The sequence below is a fragment of the Schistocerca gregaria genome, chromosome 6 (assembly GCF_023897955.1).
Source record: "Schistocerca gregaria isolate iqSchGreg1 chromosome 6, iqSchGreg1.2, whole genome shotgun sequence".
Lineage (NCBI taxonomy): Eukaryota > Metazoa > Arthropoda > Insecta > Orthoptera > Acrididae > Schistocerca > Schistocerca gregaria.
In genome coordinates this window covers 2037241-2057377 of record NC_064925.1, presented here as the reverse complement: position 1 = coordinate 2057377, position 20137 = coordinate 2037241, and the positions used below count along the sequence as shown (strand labels likewise).

Sequence of the window (20137 nt, the reverse complement as noted above, 5' to 3'; positions counted from 1 at the left end):
TACAAAAAACAGGCTCCAAAGCTTGTTGTAGGAAATATGAGTAGGTAACCTTGCATTATAAAATTACAGAGAGACAGAACAGCTTGCAAATACTTACCTCCACGATGTGAAATTGCAATGCTACCAATAAATACAGTTTAAAGTGAAAGCACTAATCCTATCTTTTGGAACTATTAATTTCTAGCTCTGGGAGAAAAGAGGGATAGGTTGGGAAAGAGCAACATTTGTGAAGATCAAGGGAAACAGAAATCATTGTATTATATTTGTTTATTAGCATTTCAACCATCTTTGAGCCTGATAATTTGATATTGCACAAAATATGAACAATTTAACACAGTAGCAAAATAGTCAATAACATTGCAGCATAAAAACTGACTATGAAATATGTATCAATTAAATGACATGGATATGACAAAAGGAAACTTACTGTTGAATGATACTTTCCTTTAAATTAAAGCATTATTATTTGTACTACAATGTATAAAATTATGACAGTAAATTAAAGCAGCCCTTTAGACTAACAAGGTTCTTTGAATTCTATTTTTCTCAAAATCTACTGAACATATAAAGCAGTTTATCAAAACTGATTTAAGAAAATAATCACTGATTGAAATTCAAGTGTGCATGGTATATCATCATCTACAGGAAAGGATAAAAGTGATATTTATATTGTGGAATAGTGAATTAAGCACAGCAGAGGAGTTGGCTTATAATGTTATGTTCTTGTTTAGCTAATATAATGCAAATGGCCTTGCTACAGGGTTGACACTTGATGGGGTAGTAGCGGCTCCTGTCTCAAACAGACAACTGTTTCGAGGGCAGTGTGCTGACCACAAGCCCCTCAATATCAGCATCCAGTGACGCCTGTGGGCTGAGGGTGACACAGCAGTTAGTCAATACCATTAGACCTTTGAGACATATTCAGTTGGATTCAGTTTTTTAGCTAATGTAATAGACAAATATGAGATTTATAAAATGATTACTTCTATCCCTTTCTTAGAATTGACATTCGTTGCACAGACTTTGGTGTGCTTACACCAGCTGTATAGTTACAAGCACTTAAGTGTGAAAATCAAGTTTGTTTCTTCCACAATTGATACTTGATGTTCTGATATACCTATGACTGTCTTTATATCTCCTGAAAGTTTTTGTAATTCAAACTTTAATATTATTTGACATGTATAACCTAAAATAAAATTTAATTACAATAAAGAATGATAGCAAGAACATGATGAATATAAAATCTGAATACAGAAGTGTTGTAATTAATGAATAAAATTTGGTCACTATTATAGACATTAACAAAAGAGAGGCAGCTTCAAAGCTGGAATGTAGCTAATGTGATAATTGTGTGAACTGTTACAAATGTTTCAAATGCCAATTTTACTGAACATCTTAGTGTATTTATAACAGCCACACAAGAGGACAGGTCAAAGATGAATAGTGAGCTCTTCAAATTCAAGTCCCCCTGTCACCAAACAGGGAACGAGAACTCCCATCTATTTAGCACGCCTATAGGAGATTTTCAATGTTACTGTTAGTTTAAAAAAATGTGTTAACAGTTACTTTTGGATGCTGTTTCAGATGAATCCTGAATTTTATTCTTATATTGCAACAGTGAAACTTTTTGGAAGAGTTTTAAGGGCTGTCCAGTTGTTGGCTGTGGGTATGCAGATTTGAAAGAAAAGAGAGTTGATAAAATTTCTCAGTGCCTCGTATACAGTACCTACATGGCGATATTCATAAATAAAGGCTTCAGCTGAACAGTACAGGTGAAAGGAAATTGTGTTTGAAGAGCTTGGTACAGGGTTATGGAAGAGTGAGGTAAACAGAAGACCTCTTGGACTTTGAAATTTCTGGTGGAAAAACTTCATTGAATGCATAAAATCTATAATAAAACATGGAGAGAAAAATTCATGCAAACCAAGAAGTGGACTCTTCTTCTTCTTCTTCTTCTTCTTGCAGGGGCACAGAAAGGGAGAAAATACTAGTCAGATACTAGATATAAAATGCTATCAAAGACCAAAATTTAATCCCCTTCCATTTGCCTTGTCTATTCTTGGACCCTAGATGACTTTCCTGATTAATTTCTGACTTACACAATAATGGGCATCCCAGGTTGAAAACAACAAAAAATGGGGAAACAAATACTATCTTATAATTTACTGATGTATGTCACATATATATAACAGCAGTGTGAGACAACTAATTTTTGAACAACTGAAAGTGTTGCGCGTGCTTTTGTGTGTGTGTGTGTGTGTGTATTTTACATGCCCTTCATCAGGCCAAAGCTAATAATAATTTTTATGAATGCTACAGGACACATGAAAAAACAAAAAGGAATTACCATGTGCCTCAAGTGCACTAGTGTGTGTAAAAATTATTAGATTTGGTCTCTTATTCATCTGCAGTATCACACCCAATGACAGGAATGTAATACCCTGAAAGTAATACCCTGAAAGTAGTTCTGGTTTAAATATCTGGGGAGGGTGGGGGGTATGGTACCCTCTGGCTATATTGCTCAGTTGCGGATGTTTATCCAGTGGGATTGTTTGCATTTGAAAATAACTGTATCCTATTAGGTATAAGCTGTTGATGGTGAAACACCTGTAAAACCAAACATTTAAAAAAAGACCTAATTTTCAGCTCCACAAAGCATAAGGAGAGTTTTCAGGGCAATATAAAAGATGGAGGTAAAACTGGAAACTTAGTTATTAAATCAGAATTGGTGAGATTTTTTTCCATTACAAACTCTGAGAATATGGAGCATTAATCATTTTCTTGTAGCATGCAGATGTCAATAATTTTATTCTTTTTTGGCTATTTTTAAATGCATCTTTTCTGTACGCTTTTGTCTTCTAGATCCAAAGGAAAAAAGTCTCTAGTGCGGAAACTCATGAATCTTTTACTGTTCATTTGCAATAGCATAAACATTTAGTGTGATAAGTGACTAAATCTTATTGCTCACAGTTAGTTCTGAACAATTTACTCCACATTCTTTCTGTCTTTCATTTGTCAAATTCTCCTACATATTACGCTATTCAAAGAAATGAAACTTTCATCACACTCACTGATACACTTATGTACATGAAGAGAACACTGATTATGAACTGTTTATCTGTATTATTAAAATACACACACAGACCCCCCCCCCCCCCCCCCCCCCCCCCCCACACACACACACACACACACACACACACACATTCTAGTTTAAAAGTCAGTTGCTGTTTTATCAATCTTTGTAGACAACAAAAAGCTATAATACTGAACAGACTCTCAAATGCTTTGTGATGAACATATGTGGAATGCACGGAGCGTTAGTTCGAATATCTGCCAATGTAAGTTGGAGTCACATTTGTACACAAATATGAGGAGATAGGACTGACCATGCACAAATATTGTAATAATTTATGATTTTGTTGCTACAGATTTACATCTCCCTATTTACAGTTGCTGAATTTGCACAGCTCATGTAGCAAATTCCCATTGTCTGTCCATTGTAGGTCACTAGAACATAGAGAACTACAGTATTCTATGTGTTGTCTATGAAGAAACATTTCAGAATAAGAATGTTAATAGCTCTTTGGTTTCACATGACTAAATCAAAACTTGAGATCAATAAGATGCACATATCCTGTCTCAGTGCAAACCATACAACTTGGCACAATGTCCACAAGAATTTGCCTACAACTCCCCATACTTTCATCTTCTGTGTTTCAGTCTGAAGTGAATGCAGGGTTTAATGCTAGGTTGAAGCTGCTGTTCTCTCCATTTTTAGGAGCCAGTTTCAATGGAATCTGTAAAATAAAGAAAAAAGTTTGCTTTAGCAGTGGCAATAAAATAGTAGTAATCATAATAATGCCTTTACCAAAAATACACACACACACACACACACACACACACACACACACACACACACACACACACACACACACACAGAGAGAGAGAGAGAGAGAGAGAGAGAGAGAGAGAGAGAGAGAGAGAGAGAGAGAGAGAGAGCAGCACATGATGGGAGAGGCAACTGGGTGTGGGTAAGGAGGAAGCTAGGGTGGCGAGGGGAGGGATAGCAAAGTAGGGGTGGACAACAGTGAAGTGCTGCTGGGGAGCTGGAATGCACTGCACAATCCTCTATTCCACCAATGCACCCAGTCTTCTTACTTCTCCCCTTTTCCGCTATCCCCCTCCCCCTTCTCTCCCCCACACTCTGTCTAACTTCCCGACTGAACCTAGTGGCCCTACCCTCTATCCGTCTCATCCATGCACACCTGCACGCTCCCCAGCAGCACTTCACCATCCCTCATCCATACCTTACCATCCTTCCCCTTCCCTGCCGCAGCCTCCTCCTTACCCCCATCCTGTTGCCTCTCCCATCATATGCTGCTGCTTGCAGTCTGGCTTCCTGTATCAAGGAGTTGAACTGACTATTATTCAAGAATACCAACAACTGCGTATTGACTATAAAAGCATGCCACCATTTTACCAGATAGTCGAATGTTATGAATGTTAGGTACAATGTTATTAACATTCAAAAATAAATTAAAGGCACACAACAAATTCATATGTGGGAGATAGATAATTCTAATTACAAAAATAAAAGTTACATAATTTAATTTAGTTTGATTTCCTGGTTGTCTCAGGGTTGATTGTAGGCATGATTTTGGATGTACAGCTGAGTTGTTTCCACTTTAATATACTGCAGTATGAATGGTGGTAAATGTGCTGCTTCTTGTATATATTCATTTTACAACGTCCTCAGAAATGGTCTAATAAGCTTGTAAGGGTGTTGCATCATAGGTTGTGCTGAGAAATAATTTTCTAGAAAAAAATTCTACATGTTGTCCCAGTTCTGAGTTAATCAGCATAGAAGTTAGCCAGTCAGACCATTGTGCATGCAAATTCAAGTGGTGTGCCAGGTACAATTACAGCCAGTTGTTCTCACTGCATAGATGATAGTGCATGAGACTGCTTGACCTTTGGCTTAAGTGCAGTCATTACTGCCATCCAATGACCAATTTTTGTATTGCTCTCTTATTTGGTTTTAAGAAACCACACAAAGAACATATTTGGTTACACCATCTCTGGTGGGCTGCTTGAATTTGTTTGTTTAACAGTCTGAGTGGCTAACTTCAAACTCGGAAATGAAGCAACACACAGAATTTTTTCCTTGGCAATCTACCCTGCAACACCATTACAAGCTTAGACTGTTTCTGACTTTGTTGTAAATGTACAACAAATAACAAAGTCCAAGACTGTGAAGTTATAATGGACAGATAAAACAAACTGGGGCAAAATACCCTCCATTTTATGCGCCCATTTTTGATGACCAATGCACTTATAGTCTTCAGATGCTGCAAACTGTATAGTGATGCTGAGATTTACTTATAATTGGCATTAATCTGAGCCTCACTAGTAATGCAACTTGAAATAAATTTACTGAATGTGAATAACTTGGCATCAACTGTTTTAGGTACAGATGATATGTAAAAATCTATGCCAGACTGTGACTCTCAGATGGATTTTTTGCTTATGGCAACTGGTCGCCTTACCATCAGGCTATCTGTGTATACCTCCCAGACTGATCCAAACTTCAATATGTCACACTGTTGAAATCCATATACCATTGTCTCTTGGTTTCATCATTGATCTTAGTTTAACATATAGAAGTTTGGAGTGGTGTGGGAGGCATCCTTGGATAGCCAAAGTGGTTATGGTGATGGCTGACAATAAGAAGGGAATCTGGGTTTGAGTCTTGGTCTGGCACAAATTTTCATATGTTATTAACACATAGGACATCGGTCCCTGATACAGCTGGCACTAAGTTATTCACAGTCAGTGAACTTATTACAGTTTTATTTTGGTAGTCATTATCAATGTAATTAAAAAAATAATATAATTTCTGAAATCCACTAAAAGACACTCCCCCCCCCCCCCCCAAAAAAAAACAAAAAAACACTCCCACTCAGCTATGGCCAGTTGCTTTTATTCTAGTGGTTAGGGATGTAGTTGTCATGGTGTGAGAAAAGCTCTACATAAGAATTATGACTTACCAAATGATTCTTCAAGTTAGGTATCATGTAAATGTAAGTTCTGCTGATGTATAATTATATGGACAGTTCTGTGTATCCAAACTATAGTACGAATCCCTTAAAACTTACTTATTCTTGTTGTATGTAATTTTGTTTTTAATTTTTTTTTTACTGAACCAGTTTGCCAGGGGTTGGAATGGCTACAAGCACACAAAAACAAAAATCACTAGGAACTGAACAATGTTAAAATCTAACAGAATGCTACCATGGTACAAATCAAATTATTCCATTTCATCAGTGTCATCATATCTCCAGAAACATTTAGGTTTCAACACTGCTGACTTTGTTGTTAGGTCACATGGAGGAGCAACGTTTCCTGCATTTCTGGAACATCTTAACTTCCTCCATCCCAGCATTTTCTTCACAATGGAAGTGGAGAAAAATCAAGAGATCCTGTTTGTTGATGTCTTGGTCTACAGAAAGGTAGATTGTTCCTTGTGTCACAGCGTGTTTCACAAACCAACTCACACTGACTTACATTTATGAGCTATGAGCTGCCATCACCCATATCAACGCAGTGGCATGTTGCGAACTCTCATTCACAGGGCCACAATTATCTCTGATGAAGGGAGCGTATCAGCAGACCTCAGCCACCTCCACTCCATATTTGTACAAAGTGGGTACTCCAGTAAACAGATCTGTAGTGCATTTAAAGCTGCATGCAATAAAGCTCCAGAAAAGCCAGAGGATGGTTTTTCTACCCTATGTTGGCAGCTGGTCCTTTACAAAACACTCATTCAATCTATACTTGAGTATTGCTCATCAGTGTGGGATCCGTACCAGGGGATTGACAGAGGAGATAGAGAAGATCCGAAGAAGAGCTGCGTATTTTGTCACAGGGTTATTTGGTACACGTGATAGCATTACGGAGATGTTTAGCAAACTCCAGTGGCAGACTCTGCAAGAGAGGCGCTCTGCATCGCGGTGTAGCTTGCTCGCCAGGTTTTGAGAGGGTGCGTTTCTGGATGAAGTATCAAATATATTGCTTCCCCCTACTTATACCTCCTGAGGAGAAGGAGATCATGAATGTAAATTTAGAGAGATTCTAGTGCACAGGGAGGCTTTCTGGCAGTCGTTCTTCCCGTGAACCATACGCGACTAGAACAGGAAAGGGAGGTAATTACAGTAGCACATAAAGTGCCCTCCGCCACACACCGTTGAGTGGCTAGTGGAGTATAAATGTAGATGTAGATGTAGATGTAGAAGATTGGTAGATTGTTCAAAAAACATGAAATAAAATGTGTTTTCCGCACTCCAGTGTGAGTGCAAACTGTGCTGGGTTCTGTTAAAGATGACCTAGGTCTAAGGAGACCAAGGATATATCATAAATTGGTCAGGGTCAGACATGTTGCACTTTTAAGGATAGATGTGTTGAACATAGACATCATAACAGGCTGGGTCAGCCAGAAAAGTGCGCTGTGGCTGAACACTGTCTTCACATGAGACAAAGCAAGAACTATGGAGACTCAAAGATCCTTTCATCCACTTCCTCATACTGGGATTTCATCATTAAAGATACAGTTAAAATTCATTTGAGTAACAACCTGATCAATAGAGACATGGGTTTTCAACTCAGCAAGGCATGGGAACCAGCACTAGTGGCACTACGGCATCATCGGCGGCAGTCAGATGAATCTGAGTAAAGATGGAGAATCAAAGTGTACACACTTAAACTGTGTGATAACACACTGCCCGCATGCATGCTGTGCCGCTGTTTGCAGCAGTGCTTTTCCCGTGTCACAAATGAGAAGCCCGTGGCCCGCTTGTACGGCAGGAGGCACTGGAGGTCGCCATGCTCTATGATTTGTCTATGATGACATTATAGCCTTAACCCTTGGCACCTGCACACCTCTAGCGAGCCTGCCTATCTATTGGTAAGCCATTGCAGCAACACATCAGTCAGCACCTGAAGATGATGAGCAGCTGTCTCGTTGAAATATTGTGCAGCTTCCACAACATTCTCTGATGCAACACCCATAAACCAAGGAAGCAGTTACCACATCGGGAAGGTCTTAAACAGCACATCAGGATAAGTGATGGTAGCTATCCTCACAAAATGTTACATCACTGTGAGTAAGGGGTGATTCTGACTTCCGATACATGTTAGTAAAACTGGGGATCATTTCTAAAAGAAAACCAAATATGAAAATGTTAATGACAGGACTGAAGCAAACAAAAAGACTAGTATGGAAAGGGACAGATAATTTCAATGTACTGTTGTGGCTGAAAATGTTGTTTTATGTCAGAACTGACTCATCATACAGAATCTAGTTCATGGCAAACAAAAAGAGTTTGCAATTGAAATAATCTGTTTGGAATGGATAGACTGGATGAAATTAATCTCAGATTTGTGAAAAATGCAGTGAGTTCAATAAAATTGTATCACAATGCATAAACTCTGACTGGTTGGAGCCTGGTGATCAAGTGTGCTGAATTCTTTTCATCTGCATTCCAAAAGTGAAGGTGAATCACGAAATAAACATTCTACTCTCGTAAGTTTAGGTCATATACTTAAATATCTGATGCAAACATATACATAAACTACCAGAATTTTCCTATCAGTCCTTGCAAGAAAATGGTTTTAATATTAGAAAGGGAATGCTATCATGAAATTTTGTAACCTTTATTTATTTAATCACAGAGACTCAGTTTCTTTAGTCATTGTCAGTTAACTGAATGTCCAATTACCGTTATAATGTGTAATTTGCACCAAAGTGACAAATACAGAGACAATAGACACATAACATGATAAGACAGAGTGATTAAATTGTAAAGAATGTTACTACGTTTAAAAATTAACACTACAGTTGAATTTGCTAGTGTCTCAGGAGCTAAAGAAGGAAAGTGTGTTTGGTCATGTATAACTAAGCTGCATTCTATGTTATGTTTTTATTGATTTAAACTGTTTCCTTTCTTTAACAGCATAGATGTTAAAATGTACTTTGCATAGATACTACCTGTTAAGTATGTTCCACAAAATTTGAATTTGTCTTTCCTAGTTTCCATCTCCTCTGATGTTTTCTCTCTGTAACAGCCACAACTATCCCTGACTTGCCAACATATGATCTTCCAATTGTGCCCCAAGTGACCTTAATACACACCAACCCAAGACAAATGTTTGACATAGCAGAGGTGCTGAGTTGCACATACGCACAACAAAAAGATTGTCACACTATAAGCTTTTGGCCAACAAGACCTTTGCTGTATATATTACAAAATTGAAAGACTTACCTTGGGGGGAAAGGAGGACAGGTATACACTCACATACACACACAAACACAAACACAGGCAGCCATTTGTAAAGGCAAAGAGTTTGGGCAGAGGTGTCAGTCGAGGTGGAAGTACGAAGGCAAAGATGTTGTTGAATGACAGGTGAGGTATGAGCGCCAGCAACTTGAAATTAGCAGAGGTTGAGGCTTGGCGGGTAACGAAGAGAGGATTTACTGAAGGGCAAGTTCCCACCTACGGAGTTCTGACAGGTTGGTGTTAGTGGGTAGTATCCAGATAACCCGGATGGTGTAACACTGTGTCAAGATGTACTGGCCGTGCACCAATGCATGTTTAGCCACAGGGTGATCCTCATTACCAACAAACACTGTCTGCCTGTGTCCATTCATGCAAATGGACAGTTTGTTGCTGGTCATTCGCACATAGGAAGCTTCACAGTGTAGGCTGGTCAGTTGGTAAATCATGTGGGTGCTTTCACACGTGGCTCTGCCTTTGATTGTGTACAACTTCGGGGTTACAGGACTGGAATAGGTGGTGGTGGGATGGTGCATGGGACAGGTTTTACAATGGGGGCAGTTACAATGGTAGGAGCCAGAGGGTAGGGGAGGTGGTTTGGGGATTTCATAGGGATGAACTAAGAGGTTACGAAGGTTAGGTGGATGGCAGAAAGACACTCTTGGTAGAGTGGGGAGGATTTCATGAAGGATGGATCTCATTTCAGGGCAGGATTTTAGGAAGTCGTATCCCTGCTGGAGAGCCACATTAAGAGTCTGATCCAGTCTCGGAAGGTATCCTGTCACAAGTGGGGCACTTTTGGGGTTCTTCTGTGGGAGGTTCTGGGTTTGAAGGGATGAGGAAGTGGCTCTGGTTATTTGCTTATGTACCAGGTTGCAACAAACAGGGGGAAAAAAGGACAGGTGTACACTCGCGCGCGCGCTGCGCGCGCCCACACACACACACACACACACACACACACACACACACACACACACACACATCCATCCGCACATGGATGGATATGTGTGTGTGTGTGTGTGTGTGTGTGTGTGTGTGTGTGTGTGTGTGTGTGTGTGTGTGTGCGCGAGTGTACACCTGTCCTTTTTTCCCCCTAAGGGAAGTCTTTCTGCTCCCGGGATTGGAATGACTCCTTACCCTCTCCCTTAAAACCCTTATCCTTTCGTCTTTCCCTCTCCCTCCCTCTTTCCTGAAGAAGCAACCGCTGGTTGCGAAAGCTAGAAATTCTGTGTGTGTGTTTGTGTGTTTTATTTATTGTGCCTATCTACCGGCGCTTTCCCGCTTGGTAAGTCTTGGAATCTTTGCTTGTTTTAGCTGTATCACACCCCCCACTACCAACACTGTAATTTTCCCAATTAACTGGCGGTTGATTTTAGTCTCCACCAATGATTACAGTACGACTAGGGAACTTTTGGGGAAATTATGTATAAATTAACACACTAATACTTGGGCGCACTTACTGTGAGCACTTAGTTTTTTTTCAACAGTTCCATTTTGGACTGTGTGCAGAAAACATGCTAAGACCTGTATGTTATAAAAATTATGAAACTGTGTAAAATACAAGTTGTACACCTTTGCTTCTGCCCTTTATTCCCCAACATTTGAGGCTTTAATGAAACAAATTGGTTACCCATGTATCATTCAAAGTATTTGCCCTCACTGGCCACTATTTTCTCCCATCTTTTGAGCAGTGTATGAATCCCGCGTCGGAAAAATTGTTCATCTTTTGAAGCGATTCATGAATCAATCCAATTTGTAACTTCTTCATGAGATCGGAAGTGTTGGTGAGCCAGGCCATGTGCCATTGATCTAAATTGATCTAAGCAGGTGATACTCAGAGGGAGTAATGTCTGGAGAATATGGTGGGTGGTGTAGAACTTCCCATTTTGACCTCTTTTACAACGTGGGGTCAAGCATTGTTGTGCTGCAAAATCACTTTATCGTGCCTCTCGCTGTATTGCGGCCATTTCTCTTTTAATGCGCTGCTAAAATGCATTAATCGTGTTCGATAATGAGCACATGTGATTATTTCACTTGGTTTTGACACCTCATAGTACAGGATGCCGAACTTGTCCCAACAAATGCAGAGCACGATCTTGGACCCATGACTATTCGGTTTGGCCATCGTCATGGAAGCATGGCCGTGACAACCCCCTGATTGTTTGCATTTAGGGTTATCATAATGAACCCATTTTTCATTCCCAGCCACAATGTGATGCAGAAATCCCTTCAGTTTTTGTCTCTGAAACAACTGTTCACAAATACACAAATGCCATTCAACGTCTCTTGGTTTCAGCTCACATGGGACCCAAGTTCCTTCTTTCTGAATCATGCCCATAGCCTTGAGACATTTTGAAATGGCTTTCTGTGTCAATCCCACTAATTGTGCCAATGCTTCTTGAGTTTGACATGAGTCTTTACTCAGCAATGTCTCCAATTCTGTATCTTCGAAAACTTTCTCTCTTCCACCACTATGCCAGTCTATGACATTAAAATCACTATTCTTGAAGTTTTGAAACCACTCACGACATGTTCTTTCACTAATAGCGTCCTTACCATACATACCTGAGAGCATTCAATGAGACTTAGCTGCTTTTTTCTTCATATTTAAACAAAACAGTAACATCTCCCACAAATGACGAGAACTAGGTTTGTAAACTGACTTTATGATGCAGACACAAACTGACTGAGGTTATGTTGACAACAACAACAATGTTGACTGAGGTCCATGCTAACTGCCCAATGTCTGCGATCTGTTTCTTTCAACCACTATTTACCATTGTCGGCGAAAACAAAGTTGTACACTTTGTAGGTAATGTCAGCAATGTTTGAATGCTGTAGAAAAGAATAAAATTTGAGGATTATTTCAGCAGGAAATCTGAAGCATTTAATATACAGCATGTTATCACATACAAAAAAACCAATAAACATCTTGCAGCAAGGAATCATTCCCTAGACAACTGAAATACCAAAAACAACTACTGATGAAGGATGAACCAAAAGTTTTTGTTAAGCAGAAATCTTTTTCATTTATCTCCACATGAAGATTTGTTAATAATTCTAATGGGCTTTGTATTCAAGGTATATTTGATTTGGATAGACTGTGTAACAATGTAAATTAGATTATCAATCAGCAATGAACAAACAGCATTTAGCAGATTAGAACCTGACCGTTTTTATCATGTCCATATTGAAACTGTTATAATTGACCATGAGGTGTTTGTAACAACAATGTTTACTGGAATAAAAAGGGAAACTGGAAAATGTATATAGCTTTATATGTTCAGTGAACTACATCTAAAATATGAATTTGAAACCTTTAGCTGTGGACAGAAGCATGCAGAAGAACTATGACTCAAGCTTGAAGTAATAATTAACTGTTCACTGGATAGATATATAGGTACAACAGTTCATGATGGGAGACTCCATGTAAAACAAAGTAAGCTGAGATCTTCCATGTGCTCTTATTGCAGCAATACTAATAATAATTAATGTCTTTCACTTTAAAATTAGTTATGTACATTGAACTGATGTATCATACACATGAATATATAAAAACTTCACTCAGACTTCAGCTCACTTAGCCTATATGTGTTATTTAGACTTTTCTTTTCAATGCAGCAATTCTGTTTGTGTAACTAGTTTTGCTTAAATTCATGTTAATTACAAGTTTTTATGCAACTGAAAACTTTACTACTACACAAGATAGGAAACTTTGAGCTAATCTACATCAGTCAAGTTGGATATATAGATACAGTCATTAGAATAGCAACATCCAGACTTTATAGAAATGTACGTTGACTACCCTGAAATTAATAAGCTGAAGAAATAATTGTAATCAAAGTCTGAATTCACCCGAAATTAATTTTGCTATTTGTACCATTATGCCTGTTGGATTCCAGATTTTAATGTATCACTTTACTCTTGTTGCCCTATTTTTTATGAACTGAATAATGAAGCTATTAAGAATTTGCATAAATTTTCTTGAATAATTATAAATCTAAAGATGGCACTTGTGTTCATAAATGTTATTCCGAACACAGCTGTATGATCTTTTGTTTATTCCTAAACTCTCTTACATTTTTTAATCTGTCTACATTGTTAAATACAAATGTAGGCTTCCATGGCCATTGTCACAGTCAAAGAAAAAAAAGAAAAACACTTTGAAGGAGGTCACCTACAAGTGACCAAAACATCAGTAATTTTACATATTGACAATGAGTTCACAAACTCAGAAAATTTTTATTGACTGTCTATATAATTTTTATTGGTCAGTATCAACTATAAACAATTCTATGCAATATCATCAACTGTTATGAAACTTGCTGTGTGTACTAACTGTGTAATTTGATACCAGCTTGAGTATGTTCATGTCCAACTTCAATTAAAAAAGTGCACTGTATCTTCCGGTATCATGCTGTTCTGTAAGGTTGTGAAACTGACTGCCTGTGAACAACCATTTCATGTGGGACCTGTCATCATATTGTTTATAGTGATAATAAATGTTTGTGGTGAACATCACTGGAAGCTTTTCCATTACATCAGTTTTACAGGTCTCAAACAAACATTCTACAATGAGACCCGGAGAACAGAAGTAAAGTTTGCAGGCAGCCCATCTAATTCATCATCAATGTAAAATGATTTCCAGAAAGTAGTGACTGCTGCATCACAGGTGTAAAACAAAATATACAGCTATGCATAGACACACTCCACATGTTTTGTTCATGTACCATCCAGGATCTTGTTCATCACAGTTGACAGTATCTCCCTGATCATCATCATCCCCAATGGCCATGACCTTGCCACCATTTAACACCACCTTTCTCAGTATCCTAATTATTTCAAACATACACTCTCCCTCCTGCTCACCATGACCTACTACATCCTCATATACAATTACTTCTCCTTTCAAGGTATCAACTACAAACAAACCTGTAGTAAGGCCATGTGCACTTGTGTGGCACCATCCTATACTTGTGCATCATGCAAAGGAAAATTTCCTAGCTACCCATCATCCCAAATCCATCATCTGGTTCAAATTCATCAATGTCATCTTCATGACCAGAACAGAGGGTGAGAAACATTCTCCCTATCAATCCCCATACTTCTCCCATAGTGGTATTCCACCCACCACCCAATCTACACAGATTCCTTTTCTGTCCCTATTCCATCACTGCTCCCAGGTCCTTGCCCCATTGTGCACATCCCTATAGAAAACCCAAATGCAGGATCTGTCCCGTACATCATCCCACTACCCTCTACTCCAGTCCTTTAAAAGGAATATCCTATGCCATAAAATGCAGCGTCACCTGTGAAAGTGACCATGTAGTCTACCAGCTTAACTGCAACCACTGTGTAGCATTCTATGTGAGTGTGACCACTGTCTGACCACACTAACAGTCACCACTAAAGTGTTGTCAAGAGACAGCTGGACCATGCAACTGCTGAGCTTGCTACACAGCACTTTAAGTTTGACTGAAATGGCTGCTTCACAGCCCATGTCATTTGCATTCTTCCCATTAGCAACAGCTTTTCTGAACTACACAGGAGTGTAGTTCTCCTTGCAATGTATACTTCACTTCTGTATCCCAATTCCAACACTTCTGCTTGTCCTCCACCAGCCTTTCTCCCCTTCTGTACTCCCACTCCAAACTTAAACATAACTTCTATCCAGTCAACTCACCTGCATAGTCCTTTACCTTTCTCTGCTTCTTTTTCCTCCCCCGGAAAAGCTTTCCTGAAGCTAAACTAGCAACCCACCATCATGTCCCTGCCATATTTTGGCACATTTCTACAGGTAGCACACCACCATCATCCCCACCACAGTGTCCAAGCACTCATGGATAGCGCAGGAACTGAAACTCAGGATACCAAAGTTAAATAAGTAACAGTGAACTTCATTTTCACATGTTCCTTTATTAAATACAGACCAGATGTTCTACCCCTCTTTACTTCTTGCACCACTGCAAAGATAAGTGATATGAATATTAGTGTCAGTGACTTTGATAAACAGCTAAACCTGCACAAATTAAACAAAGCGCCAAGGCCTAATAGAATCTCTGTCAATATCTATGCAGAATTTGCAACTGAGTTAATGCCATTTTAACAATTAGCTCCCATTTTAACTTAATATACTGCAGATCCTTGAACTAAAACTAAGCCCACTGATCCAGAGGCAGCACAGTTCGCACCTGCCTACAAGAAGGATAGAAGAAGTCATCTATTAAATTACTATCCAATCTCATTGATGTCCATCTTGTGGAGACTCCTAGGACATATTCTGAGCTTAGACCTAATGAGGTAGTACACACAAAATAACCACAGATAAAGGCATTCAGGTGGATGCAGTAAATCATGGCTTCCAGACAGCATTTGACTTGTACCATACCTACAATTATTAAGAAAAATAGTATTATATTTGGGTATAAAACACTATTTTATCTTTATTGAGGATTATTTGGTAGAGAGGCTGCAGCTTTTTATCTTGAATTGAGAACTGACAGCACTATCAGAGGTACTACCAAGTGTGCCCCTGGAAAGGGCAATAGGACCCTTTCTGTTCATGTTATATATTAATGACCTTGCAGACAACATTAATAGTAAGCTCAGGCTTTTCGTAGGAGATGCAAGTATCTGTAATGATGCACAAGTTGAAAAATCTGGTCAAACAGCCAGTCAGATTTGTATAATAATTATATTTTAAAATAGCATAACAGTTTGTAACCTATTTTAAACATTTAGGAATTTTAAAAATGTTCTCTTTTAAAACACCGAAAAGAAGTATCCAACTGGAACTGATCAACTTTTACAAATATGTAAGTGTGGCAGTCAGTTAGCTTATGGAATGGGATGATCTTGTGGGCTCAGTCACAGGTAAGGCAGGTCACAGAATTTGAATTTTCCCAGTATCCTGTCAACAGATCTGTCAGTCCTCAAAGAAAATTGCTTACAAAACACTCATGCAACCTTTCCTAGAATACAGTTTAAGTGTTTGTGGTCCTTACTAGATGGACTCTGAGGGGATATTAAATATACACAAGAGCAGCACACAAGGTCACAGGTTTGTTTTATCCATGGGAGGGCATCACAGACGTGTTTAAAAACCTGAATTGATAGACTCTTGAAGATATATGCCATTTATCTCCCTAAAACCTGCTTTCAAACTTTCAAGACTCAGTATTAACTGAGGAATCTAGAAGAACAGAACTCCCTAAGCACCTTTCCCACAGGGACCATGACAACAACATTCAACAAATTAAAATGTGCACAAGACCATGTAATTAACCATTCTTCCTACACTGCATATGTGAACAGAACACAAAGATACAATAATACACAGTACTGGTGTGATTCAGATGGAATAATATGTCACAGAGCCACGTCAAGACACTTTGATCTACTACCCATCCTCCACATACATCTGACTGATGACACACTTGACTGGCTAACTGCACCCGGTGTTATGTCACTGTGTGGTAGGGCTGTTGAAACTGGGCACTGACACAGCACTGTGTTAATCCACTGTGCATGTTACCAATACTGCCAGACAGAAAAAAATTCATTGTGGGGATGCTATAAATAAGCAGGTTCAATGACCCACCGAAGATCATGGAGTTTGGCAGTACAGCACTCACCAGGACCCTTGTATCAACTTAGACCATCTCCACCAGATAGATGGCCACTGGCCATGACACTTGGGGCCTTAGGTGTGACATTGCTGGGCTTCCACAGAATCCTGTGTATGTGGTGCGTTATTGCTAAATCACCACCACTTGTGCTAAATATGGTCACTACAGCCTGTTAGAATGCTGAGCTAGTATCTGCTGGCAGCTGCTGCTGCACATTGTGAGTGTGCTACCTCAACAGTGTACAAGAGCTTGAGGCACAGCCACCTCAACACTACTGGGTACATATACACAATGGGTTAATGACAGGTTGTACTCATTGGCCAAGGGCACATGTCTGTCTCCAATCCAGCTTGCTGCATCTGTAAATGGTTTCAGCAGAAACAGGGTATCTTGCTGTGGCCACCCTCACCTTTGACAGACCTCTGACTCCTTCACCCACCAATCAAACCCAAATACGTGGGTGGGAGTGTAGCTATGCCAAAATGGCTCTGAGCACTATGGGACTCAACTTCTGAGGTCATCAGTCCCCTATAACTTAGAACTACTTAAACCTAACTAACCTAAGAACATCACACACATCCATGCCCGAGGCAGGATTCGAACTTGCGACCGTAGCGGTCTCGTGGTTCCAGACTGTAGCGCCTAGAACCACACGGCCACTCCGGCCGGTGTAGCTATACCATTCTAACAGATTGAAGTGATTTTCTCCATCGCTTGACAATGGACCAAAGAAGAACCCCTGTACAGTACAATGCAAAGGACCCTGTGCCACCCACTCAAAGTGTTTTACAGACAGTGAAATGTCTCATGCACCTGGAAAAAAATGTCCTGTGTACAAGAAAAGTAAAAGAATGGACCCACAAAATTACAGATCAATATCCTTAACACTGATTTGCTGCAGATTTCTCAAGCATATTTTGACTTCAGGTATAATGAATTTCCCCGAAACATATAATCTTCAGTCCAAAAATTGGCACAGACATAGAAATCATCAATTATGTAAAACACAGCTTGCCTTTTTCTTGCACAATAGCTTGTGAAGCACAGATGAAGGTAACAGGCATATACTATATTCCTTGAGTACCAAAATGCATTTAACAAAGTGCTCCCCAGTGTATTGTTAATGAAGAGCTTACCACAAAGAACAAGTTCCCAGATATGGGAGGGCTTGACGCTTTTTAAATAATAGAATCCAGGATGTTGTCCTGGATGGTGAGTGTCCATTAGATGCAAGGGTATCAACAGAAGTACTCCAGGAAAGCGTAATATGATCTGATGGATGTGACGAGCAGCAAGGTGTGACTGTTTGCTTATGACACTAGTGTATGGGTAAGTGTCATCATTGATTGAGTGTAGGAGGATACAGGATGACCCTGAGCAAATTTATGTTTGTGTGACGAATGTCAGTCTATTCTAAAAGTGTAAAAATGTGAGTTAATGCAGATGACCAGGAAAAAATAATGTAATTTTTTTAGTATGGTATTAGTGCTGTACTGTAGGACACAGTCAAGTTCATTAAATATCTAAGTGTAACATTGTAAAGTAACAAGAAATGGAACAAGCATATAAGATTGGTAGTAGGGAAGGAAAATGGTTGATTTAGGTTTATTGGGAGAATTCAAGCAATATGTAACTTTTACATATTAATACTACATATATTGTCCCTATTGAGGTTTAATTGAGTGTGACAGAGAAGTACATATAACACGCCTAGTTGAATCCAAATTAATTGTTGTATGTCTTTACTAGCTATCCGATTAGACAGTGATAGTTGTAGAGTCATTTAAAAAACCTACAGTCAGTAGTGTGTAAATGACCAGATCATGCAATACTGTAGTTGGAGTCATGAACAATGGCAGTCAAGTTTAGGCTTGTTCTGCACACCTATGTCGTGCACTCTTCAACAGCAATAAGCGATCAGTAGTATTCTGAGTACTCTGCTCTGAATGGCGTAGCTAATGTGAGATCAAATGTGATCATAGCGAATTAATTAGTGAATTTTTATTCCAATTGTTTCCAGTTGTCATCGCTGATGGTGATGGTAAGTGATACATTTGACATAAGCGAGAGAAGAAATCATTTTCAGGATATATGCTTTCTTCAAGCTAAAAGCAAGTGCATGAGCATACAGCAGTTGTTGCTTGGAATCATCTTTGTCCATGCTTCAACTTGTGTGAACTGCCATTGTTCATGGATTGGACTATAGTTGGAGGCAACTTTAGTCTGTTGAGTGCAGACTGGGAGATCAATGGAGTCATTGCATAGGGTGCAGAAAGACAATCCTGCAACATACTTTTGAACATGTTTTCCAAAAACTGTCTTGAGGAGATAGTTTAGCAGCCCAAATAGAATGGAGATGTCTCAGACCTTGTAGCTACAAATAGGCCAGACTTTATCAATGGCATCAGCATAGAGAGAGTGATTAATGATCATGATGCCATCCTAGTGACTATGCTTACGAAAGTTAAGTAAGAAGATTGGGTGAGTGTTTCTGTAAGAAAGAGCAGATAAGCAGTTGTTAGTGTCTCATTTATACAATGAATATCAATCATTTAGTTTCAGCATTATGGGCATAGAGGAATTATGGGCAAAGTTCAAATAGATCGTAAACTGCGCTCTGGACAAGTATGTGCCAAGTAAGTGGATTAATGACTAAAAAAGACCCACTGTGGTTACACAAAAGTTCCAAAAATGTTGAGGAATCAAAAGCTGTTGCACTCTCATTTCAAAAGAGAATAATCAAATGACTGACTGAAGTTAGTAGCCATTCGTGTGTCTATGAGAAGATCTACGGATGAAGCATACAACTACCACCATCATACCTTAGCCAAATATCTGGATGAGAACCTCAGAAAATTCTAATCCTATGTAAAACTGCTAACTGGGTCTAAGGCTTCCATCCAGTCAATCATGGACCACATTAAAGAAAGCACTCACACAGGAGAATTGTAAAAACACACTGTTGTTTGACCACCAAACAGAGTCCTGTATGGATGACATAGCAATAACCATCACTGGCATAGAGACACAGCTGCAAAAGTTGAAAACAATTAAGTCACCAGATCTGGATGAAATTTCAGTTCCCGTCTACAAGGAGTACTCTATGGCAATGTCCCTTTCTTAGCTTTCATTCATCATGAATCTCTCACCCAGTGTACACGACTAAGCCACTTGAATAAA

At 39.1% G+C, this 20137-nt stretch overlaps 1 protein-coding gene across 2 annotated transcripts in view; it reads right to left on the bottom strand.

Moving 5' to 3' along the window:
* Positions 1-249: 249 nt before the first annotated feature.
* Positions 250-20137, bottom strand: part of LOC126279038 (uncharacterized) — a 265038-nt gene continuing 245150 nt past the window's right edge. The window contains exon 8 of one of the 2 annotated variants that reach the window (XM_049979441.1): positions 250-3797. In XM_049979441.1, coding sequence (XP_049835398.1) covers positions 3717-3797 — 81 coding nt within the window. In that variant the 3' untranslated portion in view covers positions 250-3716. The remainder of the gene's footprint in view (positions 3798-20137) is intronic. The other variant, XM_049979442.1, reaches the window with a different exon arrangement.